This window comes from Psammomys obesus, unplaced genomic scaffold, assembly GCF_907164565.1.
Source record: "Psammomys obesus unplaced genomic scaffold, mPsaObe1.curated_primary_1811, whole genome shotgun sequence".
Lineage (NCBI taxonomy): Eukaryota > Metazoa > Chordata > Mammalia > Rodentia > Muridae > Psammomys > Psammomys obesus.
The window spans coordinates 11,601,035-11,616,982 of record NW_026596143.1 but is presented as its reverse complement, the minus strand read 5'-3'; the positions used below and the strand labels follow the sequence as shown (position 1 = coordinate 11,616,982).

The window sequence follows — 15,948 nt, the reverse complement described above, 5'->3', positions numbered from 1 at the left end:
TTGGGCAAATGTTTGGCACCCCCAAGGCCGTTACCATCAAGCCCGGGGACTCTGGGAAACTGTACCTGTATGTCATAATCTCTTGCTGGCCACCACTTCAGAGGAGGTGAAATTTTACTCATAATTTGTTGGGATATTAGTTAAATCCAAACAGTGTTAGACTTAAGCAGTTCAAAAGATTTTTGTGAAAATGTGAACAACATATATGTTGGTAGAAACCAAGATAATATAATTTTTTTCTTTCTGACCATTCCTCTTCAAAAAAAAAAAAATCAGTTAAGCCAAGTATTGTCAAGGCATGCCTATAATTCCAACATTTGGGAGACTGAGGCAGGAGGATGCCAAATTTGAGGATAGCCTGGATTACACAGTAAGACTGTTTAAAAAAAAAATATGTTAATTTGTTGCTTCACATGTTTTTTTTTCCTTAGTTCATTTATTAAAATCAGAAAGCCTAGTAATTATTCTGAATTGTCTGTGTTTTTGAGGGAGCAGGCTGCTCATAAGTTGTGCAAACGCAAACCCCGACCTCCTACGATGGGTCACAGGTCACGATGGCTAGCCACGAACATATCTTACCCTGCCTGCAAAAAAAGCTGTGGTCAGTAGGGAAATCACATGATTTCAGTATGAGACGGATCCTATGAGCTTCCAAGCGTAATCAAGAAAGAGTCAGTGGCTACAGCGCTACACAGCACTGGGGCGGCTAGGAGAATGGGGGGTTGCCCCCAGGTCAAGGCCAGCCTCGGCAACGTGGGGCGCTCCCGGTGTTGGCTGTCTAAATTCTGGGTCTCACATTTGTATTGTAGACATTTTATTCATGAAGTGTTCTCCCCGGGCCTCAAGCAAGCGAAGTTTTAAACTTTGCTTTGTGTTTTGTGCTTCCTCGTTGCACAGGACCGGATGAAAGGTAACGGTAGAGAATGTGAAAAGTGACTGTGATGAGGGTTCCGTTTAGAGCGCCGTTAGGAACGATGGAAGTAAAGCTGTGCTTGCTCTGTTGTATACTCAGCCGTGTCGATAAGCAGATATAGAAGCATCAGTCTGGGGTTATGTTTTAAAACAATCGTCTAGCCAAGATTGGCCTTGAACTTTGTTGCAGCGAAGGCTGATTTGCTCAGGGGCTGGGGGCAGAGGAGAGAAAATGACTTTCACACAACTGCATAGCATGGGTTCAAAAAAAACATAAAAAAATTCTGAAGAAAACGAATAACTTGAAAAATGCTAATTAACAACAATATTAATAATTTAGGTAGACCCGCTGGAGAGGTTATTTGGCCTCTGGAGAGCGCTCGTGTGCGCCACCTGGCGGCTCTCCATTGTGAGGTTCACAAGCTCCCTAATTGCTCTGTTCTTAAGAGTGGGATAAAGCCAAGTGTATCTGAGTTTCGGGTACCTGGATTTGGGGTTCATGAGCCTTGAGTTTTTCTCTTCACGAAAGCGGCAGCAGAGCATTTTCGTTTCCCACGTGAACAAAAGTTTATTATACATGGTCTATTATGCATGGTGAGTCGGGGACGGGGCAGGCATAATGATCTTATTTTCCTGGAAGAATTTTTGTAGCATTGGCATCAACGTCGCCTTTAACGTTGGTTAGAATTCATCTTGGATGCCATCTGTGTCTACAGCAATCTTTCTGGAAATGCTCTGAATTGACTCTGTTTCTGTATTGAACAGAGGTCTACTGGGGTAAGTGGTTCTGACTTGGTTTTGGTAGCTTTCCATTGTATGTGAGTTCTCATGTTACCTGTAACGCCACCACCACTGCCCTCTCCACCCGTCCGCTGTGGGGTCACATGCCCGTCCCCTCCGCTGCTGCTCTGGTGCCTACAGTCCGTTCCCTTCTTCTAGCAGGACCCACTAAAGGCTTCTCAATCCACAGCTGTCCTTTCTATCTTCCCACAGTACAGACTCTGCTTGCTTTTTATGCCTGTCTCTTCCCTCGCTCTGTCCTCCTTAAATGTATTAAAGTGTGTAGGCCCCGGTTCCGTGGCTCCAGAAGTTTCCAGTAGGGAGGGACTTTGGACAGTCCCCCCCCCCAGCACTTGCCACCACTTGTCCTGCTACCCACAGCCATTGAAGAGACACAGAGAAGCCTCCACTGACACATGTATCAGCTTTATTTTCCAAAGGCCTGAGATTTAAACTCTATCCAGGGGTAACAGACTGGACCACAGTTTTCCTCCTCTGGGCCATTCACTGCTAAACTCCTTGGCAGCTTTCTGATGCAGCGAATTGCTGTAATGAAGAGGAAAAGAGAAATTCACAGTCAGGGCAAGAGCCAGACCTGCCTCTGGGTTTCTACCGGAAGTTGCTTTCAAACACACAAACATTAAATAGTAACCAGCTCAGTTCTTAGGGGACTATCCAAGAAGTACAAAAGAGAGAACAGAATATATGGTATTATTTAGTATTTATGGTCTACATTAAGGGCAAACAGATTACAGCCACGAAACAACTAGGACACATTCCTTTTCCTAAGCTTGAACTTTTTCTTTCTTTCGTTTCAAACACTGGTAGATTTTATGATGCCCCATCTTCTTGCTTCTGCCTGAGCCAAGTCCTGGTTACAGGGATGTGTCTCTTGGTCAGCTGTTTAGCACACATTACTTCTTAGGAGAAAAGCTGTGGTTTAGGGAAGCAAGTGGAGATTACACCTTTTGTGTGTGTATAGAGTTCACTCGTGAGGAGGAGAGCAATGGTTCTCAACCTGCAAGTGGAGGCCCCTGTGGGGATGAATGACTCTTCCACAGGAGTCACCTAAGACCATCAGAAAGCACAGATATTTCCACTACGATCCATAACAGTAGCAAAGTCACAGACATGAGGAGCAACGGCAATAGATTCATGGCCAGGGATCAGCACAACCGAGGAACTGTATTGAAGGGTCGAGGTGGCAAGGAGGCTGAGAACCACAGCCACAACAGAGCTTAACAAGGCACGAACTTCCGCTCCGCAGCTAACACTCAGGTTGGTAATTTGAGCCCCGGTGAAAATTTCGACCTGAAAATTACTCGTTTCCAGAGAATACATTTTGCTTGGGTGAAGTGTCCCAAATGGAGAACTTCCCGTCCTCGCTGCTCTTGAGTTACAGCTCAGCTACACCCGACAGTCGGCTCACTCTGTGTGGCCGGCACCACGGCGCATGGGATCCGCAGCTCCCGCCTCCCAGTGGCCTGTCAAGCCGAGAAAACTCTCGGTGTCCCTGAGCATCGTGGGAACGAAAACTAACAGGTCGGGTGCCACTTCGCACCATCCCGTCGACGTGTGACTACCACCTGCGCAGCGAGGGAGCAGAAAACAAGCTCGCCGAGCAGCCGAGCAAGCTCGGGTCCAAGGGTCCTGCTGGTGGGGATGTGCCCTGGGGGCCTGGGTGTGGCACGCGATGCGGTGGACTCTCCACCTAGACGGCTAACATCCACACACGTATGCAACACAGCACAGGAGCGCACAATAACACGAGCACACATGTATTGCACATACGTCTATACACAGCATCCGAAACATGTGCACGCATACACACACACATATCCACACATGTATACACACAGCACGTGAGTGCCCCCGCACAAACATGCAGATACACACGCACGTAGGTACACGCGTACACACAGAGACACACACATACAGGAATACCCCCATTTACATATTTAGCAACAAAATTTAAAGTTCCGATTTTGCTGCTGTCTATCCATGCTTGGATGGCATATGCGATATCTACATATAAAAAATAAAATATAGTATTTCCTAGACTTAAACAGAAGCCAAAATAAGGTAGGAGACGCTTTGGAAAACAAACGTCTAGGGATGCAGTTGGCAGAACTTTGAATTCTTATCTGTCGGGAATGGCGGGCTGACTCGGCCAGGCTAAGCTCCACCGGTGCTTGCTTGGTTCATTTTGTTACAAGAAATGTATAGTGACATCTTGTGGCCAATTCAAAAATTGCATTTGGACAATATTTTTCCCCAGTCTGTCAAAACATATTGATTAGGACTGATTTTTTTTAAGGTCAGCCAATTTTTATGTACTAGATAAAAAAAAAAAAATAGTTATCTCCATAGCAAAGTGTGTGACTTTCCTCTCCTCCACCTTTTTGTCCTGGGAAGCTGCTGGAACTTATAGCGGCTCCTATAAATTTCCTGCTCTGCTGTTTTTCCTCCCAAACTCTAATAAAATTACTTTCTGAATATATTTCAAAATTCTTTTTTTCCAATTAAACAATTCATGAAAGCTGAGAGTTACTTTAAAAGAACAATAAATGAAAAACTATACTTGGCAGGGGCAATTGTAACTTTTTAAAAATTAGTGTTTATTTTTATGTATATGAGTGTTCTATCTGCACGTACACCTGCATGCCAGAAGAGGGCATCAGATCACATTATAGATGGTTTGTGAGCCACCATGAGGTTGCTAGGAATTGAACTCAGAACCTCTGGAGAGCAAACAGTGTTCTTAACCACTGAGCCATCTCTCCAGCCTGAAATTGCAGCTTTTAATCTGTGTATATGAGTGCTGACATGTTTTCCAGTGAAAGCTGCTGTGTCTGTATGGGTCATGCTTGGGGCTTTAAATATTCTTGTGCTTGAAAACCACAACTTTTCCGATCCTGCTCTACTTTCCCTATTATGTTTTGCTATCAAAATGGCTAAAGGCAGCCAGTAACAACCATGCCACAGCCAGCATGCTAAACATAGAAGCAATTTCCTCAGCTGAGCATGGTTTTAAAATCTCCCAGAGGGCTTGAGACATGAACACTCAGATCTTTCATTTTTAGTTATCTTAAAGTAATATATACTCAGTGTCATGGAAAACCTAATTAAGATCGGAGCTTACGGCTTCAGGGGACTTCAATCCACGGCAGCAGAGAACGTGTGGCAGCAGGAATTGCTGAGCCCGGAGTGCAAAGTGGGTGCTCAGGCTGGGGACTGACTAGAGAGCAGAGTAGGTGGGAACCAGAGCTGGCCTCTAACTTTCAAAGCCCAATCCTATTTTTCCTAGCCAGGGATCACTTCCTAATGACCTCACAGCCTGTTAAACTGGAAGGTAATGCATAAGGAAAATGGATATATTTTTATAAGAAAAAAATTGCTTTCCACTCTGCTAACGCTGCAGAGGCATTAAGTATGGTGTTTGTGGGATTAACAGTCTCCTCAATAGCATCCAACATCAAGTATTCTTTTCAAGTCTGCTTTTTCTCTTTCTCCATAAAGAATCGTGGGAGTCTATCAAGCTTACTTTTTGTTCTTGTTCCTGTTCTGCTTCCTCCTCCCCCTCTTCTTTTTCTCTTCTTGTGAGTATGACCCATTTCTACATAAGCAATATATGTATAATAGGTATACAGCTAAAAAATACCATAACGAAATGGACCATTAATAGCTTTCCAAGGAAACCATTCTTCAAAGTTGATACCATATTTGCAATTGCAATAGATTATGGGGCCCCCAACAAAATACATTTTCAAATATAACCCCTCACAGTTAAGCATTAAGAACAGGAACAAGGTAGAATCTTTGAGAGGTGATTACATTGTGAATGAATTAACCCACTCACAGGTTCACGAATTAGCAGGTTACTGAGCTCGAAGAGATTTGGTCTCTTATGAAAGTCAGCTTGATGTGTCTCCAGGATGTACCTCTCGCTTGCTATGTGAGGCACTTTGCCATATCAGGGCTTTTCAGGGAATTCCCCATCGAGAAGGACGTAACCTGATGGGGCCATCAAACATTGCCTCCCGTCCTCCAGAACCACGAGCTGATCCAGCTTTCATTCTTGACAAGTTATACATACTATGGTAGTAAGTCATTATGGAGGGGAAAAGGTCATCAGAAACTCCATCTGACCTCCCATGGGGGACTCTTCACGAGTATGGAGATCTCACAGTCCATTGTCCTTTGCTATAGGTGATATTAAAATGGACTCCCGTTTTGAGAATGTAGTGGAAAAGTCAGAATGGCAATAGGGAATGGATCGGCGGCTAGTGAATTCATCCTTTAGAGCATGGTAGAAAAGCTCGTTTACGGGGGAAACAACAAGAAGGGAGAAGCCTCGACAAGAAAAAATGAGGGCTGGAGTGAGGTACCATGAACTATAGGGGCATGTGTGCCTCACTTTGGGTGCCCTTTTACAGTTAGTTTCTTCATATGTAAGTAAAATATGGCGTGCAAACGAGCACATTTGGAACAGGCCAGTGGCAGTCCTGCGAGGTTAGCTGGAATGGCGGCGCACGCAGTTACCAACTGCGCAGCCTCTGCCACGTAAGCATGAGCCGCGGGAGTCAAGGTCGCCTAATATGGGCAGTCCTGACCAAAGGGTCCAGTCAGGGGGTGTCAGGCGAACAGCTCTGCGGTGTCGGGTAACGCTGCAGCATTTCTCACTCTAGCATTTTAGGGCTCCTAGAATCTACTTGTGAAGACCCCCTTGTGGCTTCCTTCTCTGGCCCCTTACAGACAGCCCTCCCTCCACTGTTAAAATAACAGCAAGAGGCCTAAGACACGGGTGTGCCGCACTGGGGCATGGCAGAGCTTCCTGCCGTCTGTGGGTGAAATGCCTAGCGATCCAGAGAGAAGCACTAGGAAAGCACGCGTGGATAGGGGGAAGCAGTGTGTCACTTAAGAAACAAGGTTTTGATAGCATGAGACAAATATGAAGGATTGTGAAATTAATTTATTAATAAAAATGTCGGTATTATGCCCACAATAGGAAAAGTTTTCCTTGAAGTTCAACTCCATTGTGCACAGGTTAGACGTAACTAGGAGGAAAAGTTACAGTGGTGCCCAGATTTTAGTTGTGTCTGGAGAACTGAGCTCCCAGTGCAGTGTGGAACTCAACTAGGAAGAGATCCAGGGTACTCAAGTACTGCGAAAGAAAATAATAAGAATTCAGCTTATATTTGGAAAAACATAATGTATATATTAAGGAGGAAAATAAGTGTTAAAGACCATAAATATGAACTTACAAAACCATTAAAAAACCCAGCTCCCTTTACCCAAATAAATTAACACTACAGACTGTATTTACCCCTCATATTTGTTGTTCTGTCTGCGGCATGATTTTCCTTTCATTTCTCTTCAGGATCCCAATGATCAAAGTTATGAGAAAAGGCAGAAAAATGAAGAAGCCCAGAATCAGCCAGCTGTCCTCGTGCTTCCCCATATGTTTTTTAGCAAGACCTGAACCTAGAAAAGAAATGCCAGAAAGGACAGGTCGATCTGAAACTTAGACAAATTCCTTTTTCAGTCACTTTAATCTCATGTATTCCTAATGTGGCTAATAATTTGGCGAACTGCAAGCAAGTATCTGGGGGAAAATAAGAGAACATTTCCAAACCACATGACACATTTTCCATAGATTTTTTTTTCCCACTGATCTTTTCTGCATATTTATTTATGGTGTTGTGTATTTGCTCAGAGTGTGTAATTCATTGGTAACATCAATAATTCAAAAGATACCACTGACCAAACTCCCTACATCCCAGGGCTCTGGGCTCTTCTAGAAAGTGGGAGGAGATCCCTAGGTCCACAGCAGTGCGTCTGTGGACAATGACAAATGCTGCAAAAAAAGGACACTGAAGGTTTCCCTCACAAAGTCACACATTCTGGAAGAACTAGGTCTGCTTAACCTGATTTAAATTCTTAGTTTATGTATAACTTACTAGTAATTCTTATTTAAATGTTTAAGAATTTACTGTGTTGACAGAGCCTAAGTGAAAATTCAGGACAAAATTTGCTCTGAAGCTTCAATCCACTGCCTTGTTAAATAAGTTGCTCTCCATAGATGAACACATTTTTATAAAACATTATCTTTCTGCCTGGTATTAACATTTCATTCATGTGAAAACTCCTCTTTGTACCTACAGCACATCTGTGTGTGTGTGCTGGGTATCTTGGAATAAATACAGCCGGGGCAGTGAAAGATTTATACAATGAAAGATTTACGACACTGAAAAAAAGAAAATGAAGAAGATATTAGAAGACAGACCACCTATGCTCATGGATTGGTAGGATTAATATTGTGAAGATGGCCAACCTACCAAAAGGAATCTACAGACCAATATAGTCCACACCAAAATCCCAATGCAACTCTTCACAGAAATTGAAGAAAAAAAAGTCTTTAATTTCATATGGAAACATAAAAGACCAAGGATAGCCAAAATAATATTAATAAAAATATATGCTGACAGTATCACCAACCCAGATTTGAAGTTATGCTACAGAGCCACAGTAATAAAAATAGCATGGTGCTGGCATAAAAACAAACACATTGATCAGTGGAACAGAACTGGAAACCCACATAGAAGTCCCAGATGCTAATGGCACCTGAGTTGTTACAAAGAGACCAGAAATGCACACTGGAAAAAAGACAGTTTCCCCAATAAGTGGTGTTAGTCAAACTGGATAACTGTAAGTACTAGATCCTTATCTCTCACTGTGCAAGAACTAAACTCCAAATGGATCAAGAACTTCAACAGACCTTATATCATGAATCTGGTAATAGGAAAAAAAAATAGGGAATAGGTTGAATTCATTGGCACGAGAAAGGACTTCCTAGTGGCCCAGTAGTGCAAACATTGAGACCAACAACGCACAAACGGGACCTCATGAGACTAAGAAGCTTCTGTGCAGCGAGGAGTGTAATCATTTGAGTGGAGAGGCAGCTCACAGAATGAGGAAATCTTTATTAGACGTCTGTCAAATAGGGGTTAGACTCTAGGATACACAGCAAGCAAGCAAACCAACACAGTGCTCTGAACCAAGAGAAACCAACGTAACTTAAAATGGAGCATAGACCCAGACAGAGTGACTGAGAAACACTTTTAAAATGTTCAACATCCCTAGCCATCAGGGAAATAGAGGTTAAAGCTACTTTCTGATAGCATCTTACCCCGTCAAAACGGGATTTTGTTGTTGTTGTTAAGAAAACAAAAAAACCCCAAAATGAATAATGACAGATACTGGCGTGGATGTAGGAAAATACTTATTCACTGCTGCTGAGAGGGCAAAATCGTGCAGCCACTACACAAATCAATGTGATGGTTCTGAAGCAGCTAGAAATTCGTCAGTCACACTATCCAGCTCTACCACTCTTGGACATTTAGCCAAAAGACCCTTTATCCTGTTATAGCATACCCGATCATCCATGCTCATTTCTACTCTATTCACTCTGGTCAGCACGTGGAAACAGCCTAATTGTCCACTAACTGGCGAATACATAATGAAAGTGTAGGACATTTGAACAATGGAATATTATTCAGATGTTAAGAAAACTGAAATTCACGGGTAAGTGGATGGAATCAGAACCAGCCATTCCGAGTGTGGTAACCCAGACCCAGAAAGGCAAGCATTCGGGTTTTCTCTCCTTTATAGGCATTAGCTGTGAATCTGCAGATGTGCGTGTCTCATCTGGAATAGCCACAGAGGTCAGGAAATTAAGGGCCATGGTGTTGGCGGTGACTCTTTTAAAGGGGGGGGGGAGCTAAAACACAGCAGTACAAAGGGTTAAAAGGGAATAATGGAACAGGAAGGACTACAGTGGGTGGGGGATGGGAGGCCAGGGTAGGGGGCGAGACAACTAACACTAAGGGGTTTTTGAAAATTCATATGGAAATTTACTACTGCAGAAGCTTCCTAGAACACTCACTCACACAACAGAGCTTAAACAGATTAATGCGATAATGGGATGACAAACCCCCTCCTAGAGACAGCAGTGAACAAATAAAAACTTCGGAACCAGGAATGGGGTACCTCTTTTGGAGGTTTTGGCCAGTGAGGTCTCATAGATCCAATGAACGTTACAGCCTGTGGCCAATACTCTCAGTTACCCCCCAGCGCGCAACAGCAAGGTCCTACTGCTGGAGATGTCACATACTTTAATCACAGGACGTACAAATGCCGGTCTGCCCCCCCCCGGGGGGGGGGGGCTTTATCCCTACTGGAGAGAGTCCATCGTGCTGGAAAGCACTGTGCACACGACTGGAGAAGGTAGGTGATTGTCAGTCTTGACCAGCTGTGAACCATGAGAACTACAACCATCACTGACTGGGCAAGAAACTGTGCCTAGAAATACCACAGGTCCTAGGGGAAAACCCACCACTGCTGGATAGAAATAGCAGAGGTGGGCCTAGGAGGCGCTGAGGGAGGGTTGTGAAAATGACCAAACACATTGTTCAAAATCCTCAAGGGACTTAAAAAGCAACAAAAATTTAAAATACCTTTTTGAATTATTAAACATACTAAGCAAACATTAAACATATAAACAAATTAAAATATTTTTATTACATGTATTATTCTACTAAGCGTAGATAATATTAAACTGACTCCTAATCATTGTTCTCATAGATTTGGCATATCCTTTGATCCTCATCAGAGACCCACAAATGGCCAACATGCGAATTATAAGAGACTGCAGGATGCTCAGCCCTGAGTGAGACATCCACATCACAGCCCTCCCCCACGGAGGCCCAAGGCTCATGGCAGACAAATGAGCAGGTTGTTCATAAGAGCCAGACGTGATGGATGACTAGGAAATGCTGCTTTACAGATACAACAGGGCAAACACTCAAGAGATTTTGGCAGCATGCACAAGATCTGTGCAAGGCCAAGCCAGACAAACCCCTGGCATGGAGAAGGGAGGAGCCAGAAAGCCCCACCCCCAGCAAGGAGGCAGTTGTCAACTGACAGCTGCCGGGAGAGGAAGAGCCGGGTTCCTTTCATTGTGTAAGCCCCCGGCACATGGACCCTGTTCCAGCGGAGGAGCGTGCAATAGGTTGAGAAGAGGGTGAGGATCTAGAAAGAGCCAAGGGACAGTAGTAAATGTGATCAAAATACAAATTGTTCAAAATCTTTGAGGAACTAATGAAAAACGAGGACATTTTAAAATAAAATTTCCGCCCCAATAATTTTTAACACCACCACCAGAATCCCTTTTATTTCAGTGCCGCAGGGTTAGAAGCTATTCCGTGCTCTCCCGGTGACATAACCGCAGTGCAGTGCAGGCTTCCAAACCTGGATCGCTCTCACCGTCCCGTCCCTTCCTTCAGCGTGCAGCTGTCAACCTAGTGTGCTTTCCATGCTGCCTGGACTACGGTGTGGACAGAACTGGCTCGGGGGAGACAGTGTCAGTCAAAGGGGGTATCTGTAGCCTCACACTCAAGTATTGCCTGTGATATTCAAGTATTGCCTGTGAATAAAAGACTGGGACCCTTTGCATGAAGCCTCATTTAACAGTTCTGTCCACCTTTTCTCTTTACCTCGTCTGATCTTCCATCACGTTTATAGGAACGTCAGTATTGTCTCACCAATTACCCACGGGGCTATTCGCTTCTCCCCATTACTCACAGGCCAATACTCTTCTTGCCAAGCATTTCATGTGCTTTGCTGCTATTGTTCTAATTTTCTGTTTTCTTTCTGCTTTCATTATCAAGCTTCTGTGTTATTGCCTATATGCAGACTTTCTGAAACATGGACTTCAACATTAGTCCTTCTCCGAACAGCTGGTAACAGTCTCGTGGAGGGAATGTATGAAAGAGTGAATGAGTGAACTAGCTTCTGATGTTGCTTTTATTCGCCGCAGGAACAAGGGAAAAGTGAGCATGTGTTCAGACGGTGACCTGCCATTATTTCCGGGTGGGAATGCATTTATATTTTGTCATAGAGTTTTCTAATTCTCATTTAGAATGAACAGTATACTCCACAGTGACTTTTCAAGAATGTTGAGGTTTGATAATATGAATTATTATTATTATTATGGCTTTAAATTTTTTTACTTAATGATGTTAATTGAAACCAATAAGCCCAATTCTTCTTTAGTTGACTTCGTTAAGTTGGCTGAGTGCCTCTCGGAAAACTCATTACAAATATGGTACCAATTTTATTTGTAACTGGACTGTGAAAGGTTTAACGGAGAGGAAGCAACACACTACTTGGCTTTGGAAGCTTATTTGTACTGACCAGCTCTGAGAATGTTTCCGTCGTCAATGCTGCCCCCTGGTGATCCGATCTGAAAGTTACAATCTGGAGGCCTGTAGTCAGGAAAGCATTGGCAATTACCAAAGTTATTACATATCTAAAATGGAAAAATATGCAGTCATTTTGAATAGTCTTAGTAGTTAAGTTTAATATAAGTTATTGAGATATACAGAATGTTTTGAGGGTTTTGTGGGTATACAATATGAGAAGTGGGTTAGAAGAAGTAATTTAAACCTTGGTGACGTAATCAAAGGGCAAAATGAGCACAATTGTGAAAATAAATACATTCTATTTCCTACTGTGTATTTTTAAACGTTTTCTATCTTCTCCAACAATCTGCTGAAAATGAGGTGTAATACAGCTGTGGCCTGCCTGCCTGGGCTCTCAATCGCTTGGATAAACACCATGACCACAGGTAGCTTACAATGCAGAGGGTTGGTTTGCTCAGCTGGCTGCTAGCCACTGTCAGCAGGAGCTCGAGGCTGGAACCTGGAGGCAGGGACTGAAGCAGAGGCCATTGCCCACTGGCTTGTTCCTTGTCTTATACCATCCAGGATACCCCACCGGCGGTGCCACTGCCCCCAGTGGGCTGGGCTCCCCACATCAGTCATTCGTCAGGAGAATACACTGATGGCTTGCCCATAGGATGATCCGATGGAGGCCTATAGGACAATCCGATCAGACGGAGGGGTTTTCTCAAGTGAGGTTCCCTCTTCCCAGATGACTCAAAGAGCCGACAAACCAACCAAACAACAACAAAAATAAACAAAACAAAAACCAAACAAACCAGCATCTCTGTGATCTTTATGTTCACAGAGATGAATCAATCATTTTCAAAGTGTTCTCTTTTAAAGGTGTTTTTTTGTTCTGAAGGTGTGTGTGAGGATGTGCACATGAGTGAAGGTACCCGTGCAGACCAGAGGCGTCAGATTCCCTCCTCTAGAGTGTGAGTGGTAGGAAGCTGTGAGTCACTCGGCAGGGCTGAGACCTGAACTCAGGTCTTCTGTGAGAGCAGCCAAGTTCCACCTGCTGGCCCATCTCTCCAGCCTCTAAATATTGTCTTTAAGAAAAGATTTAATTTTAAAGTATCTTATTACAACAAAATCCTAGTCACGCTTTAAAAAGAAGGCTTTCTGTTTATTGTTATTTCTTTTTAAGGTGTATTAAAATTTTTAATAAAAATTATTAGGTTGTTTTCATTCAATATATTTTGATTCTGATGCAATATGTTTAGCCTATCCCTCAACTCCTCCTGGCTCATATCCACCCAACTTCATGTTCTCTGTCTCTTGCACGCGCGCTGTCTCTCTCTCATCAAAAAACAAAAATTCAAACAAAAATTCAGTAAGATGAATATGCCAAACCAAACAAAAAAGCCAAAGCCAACCCCACCCCCATAAAACCTGGGAGTTTATTTTGCTTTGGCCAACTACGTGGGGCCTGCCCCCTGTAATAGATGTATGTATCCAGTGTCATTCTAGTGAAGAAAAAAAAAGTTTCCCTTTGCCAGAAGGGATCACTTGCAGAAAGTAGCTTCTTAGTTAGGGTGTGGACTGTGGTCTTGCCTCTCCCTCTTACCACTGGGACCCCATCAGGCCTGAACCTGTACTGGTCCTGAGTGCTGTGAGTTCTTATGTCCATTAATGCTGTTCTGTGTGAAAAATCCCATCCTCTTGGAGTCAACCACCAGCTCTCTCTCTAACACTCTTTCTGCCTTCTCTTCCTCATAGACCCCTGAGCCTTGAGGGAAGGGCTGATGGTGATATCCCATGTAGTATTAGGTGCTCCAAAGCTTTTCACTCTCTGTACATTGGCCAGTTGCTGGTCTTTAGGTTAATTCCCATCTACTGCAAGAAACAGCTCTGATAAGGGTTGAGTGCGGTACTGATCTATGGGTAAAGCAGTAACTCGTTCGGAGTCCGTTTATTGCTGTGTTCATTTAGCAGAGTAACAGTAGTAGGGTTTCCCCTAGGCCCACGACTTGGCTAGTCTCGGGTTCTTGGAAGTTTTGTCAGGTATTGATTCCAACTCATGGAGCAGGCTTTAAATCCAATCAGGAAGTCTTTGGTTACACCCCTAATATTTGTGCCACTATTGTACCAGTGCAGTATTTCAGGGAGGGAGCTCATTGTCTCCACAGGCCACAGGGTTTATAGCTGGGCAATACTGATGATTCCCTTCCCCTCCAGTAGCATTGTTGATGAAAGGCTAAGATGGACAGCTTTGTTTTAGGATTGAGATAAAGTAAAAAGCCACAGCAATCATGAAAATATGGTATTAATAAGGAAATAGAAAAACAAACCCAAAGAACAGGAAAGTAAATCCAGTATTAAAACCACATAAGTTAGTTTTCCTTTAAAAATATCTTTTTGGAAACACAATACATATAGAGAAATACAAATAAATATGAATAGAAAAGCTTTATCAAATGAAAAATCCAAAGTGTCAAGGTAGAATCACTAAATAAATAGCAACTTATTTTTAAGTGTGTCCAATAAAGCAGAGTATCAAGAATTTAATAATACATTGCTATTTTCTGCTTTATTGAAAGTAGTAAGAATGAAATATTGAGAGGAAAACCTAACAGGAAAGGTGCAGAACTCACCAACAATCGCAGTTACAAAGAGCACATGCAAAGTGAGAGCAGGCTCTTGCACGCTAACCCTCCTGCTCACTCCACTTCTGATATATCAAGTAGAGAAATTGTAAAATTGAATGCAAATCAATTTGGATAAATTCGAGTCCATTCATCTTTTGCTGATTATACTACACGCTGGTTTCCTTTTAGGAAAATAAAGAAACAAAGCCCTTTCTCGCCCTGAACCTGTCAATGTCGGGGAGATAATACGCAGTGCCGAGGCAATGGAAGGGTTACATTACTGGATTGAAATTGATAACCAATTGAGAGAAGAGAGAAATATGTTTCTAGAATAAGTAAAACACGAAAGTCACCGAAGAGCATTAGATTAGCTCATTTGATTTTCCCATATTAATCTGCTGGACATCGATGTGTCTCTGGAGAGCCTCATAGCTGTCCATTCTCCAAGACAGGGGACCGGTTTTGACCTTCCCCACTGCAGCAGAACCGCTTACCCCATTCCCCTTGCACTTCTTGGTGGCGCTGCAGTCGTTTGCTGCTAGGTTAACTTCTTGGCAGGTTCTGTTTATGCAATACTAAAATTAAACACACAATATGTCACAGTCACAAACGTCCCGTAAGACAAGGAGAAACATTATGTGTTACCTATGTACAGAAGAAAGTCAAGGCCTGCTTACTCATTTTGCTTGGATCCTAACACGAAAATTCTAGCTTTCCAATGCAACCCCCCAACAGCAACGGTAACAAAGCAACAGCAACGCGTGTGGAGATACATGCGGTTTGGATTTTGATTTCTGCAGTTTGAACTCACTGAAAGTCTCACCGCATTTCCTACACTGTTAATATCTATTACGGGTAATTGGACAGAGGTCAAATTTGTCTCCTTAAGGCTGGAGAATAATTTTGCTTCTGTCTCAAATACAGTTCATGAGTTGCTTTGACGCTTTGTGACGGCGTATATTAGAAGTATAGAGAGAAATAGTTTAACTGTTTTCTTAGCTGCTGTCAAACCTTGTCATGTCAAAGTGGCAATCAAATGATAATTAGCAATCTGGGTATGTGATTATCTTGTTCTCAGTTACCTTTTTCTATTTTTTTGTTTTGTGTTTCGAGAGAGGGTTTCTCTGTGTAGCCTTGGATGTCCTGGATTCACTCTGTAGGCCAGGCTGGCCTTGAACTCACAGAGATACGCCTGCCTCTGCCTCCCTGAGTGCTGGGATTACAGGCGTGTGACACCATGCCTGACTGATCTTTTTCTTTCCTATTTGGCTTATTTGGTTGCTTATTTTTCTCAGTTGTTGACACAAGGTTGATTAAGCAATTAGAAATATGAAAATGTCAAATGAGAATGAAAATTACCTCTTTGTAATTATTTGTTCAAAATT

The 15,948-nt window shown here is 43.0% G+C and overlaps 1 protein-coding gene across 1 annotated transcript in view; it reads right to left on the bottom strand.

The window, feature by feature from the left end:
* Positions 1 to 7,021: 7,021 nt before the first annotated feature.
* The window catches only part of LOC129666343 (disintegrin and metalloproteinase domain-containing protein 18-like), a 57,020-nt gene continuing 48,093 nt past the window's right edge, over positions 7,022 to 15,948 (bottom strand). Inside the window, exons 17-19 of the mRNA XM_055593400.1 lie at positions 15,058 to 15,138; positions 11,947 to 12,061; positions 7,022 to 7,176 (exon numbers count right to left, since the gene is read on the bottom strand). Coding sequence (XP_055449375.1) covers positions 7,022 to 7,176; positions 11,947 to 12,061; positions 15,058 to 15,138 — 351 coding nt within the window. The remainder of the gene's footprint in view (positions 7,177 to 11,946; positions 12,062 to 15,057; positions 15,139 to 15,948) is intronic.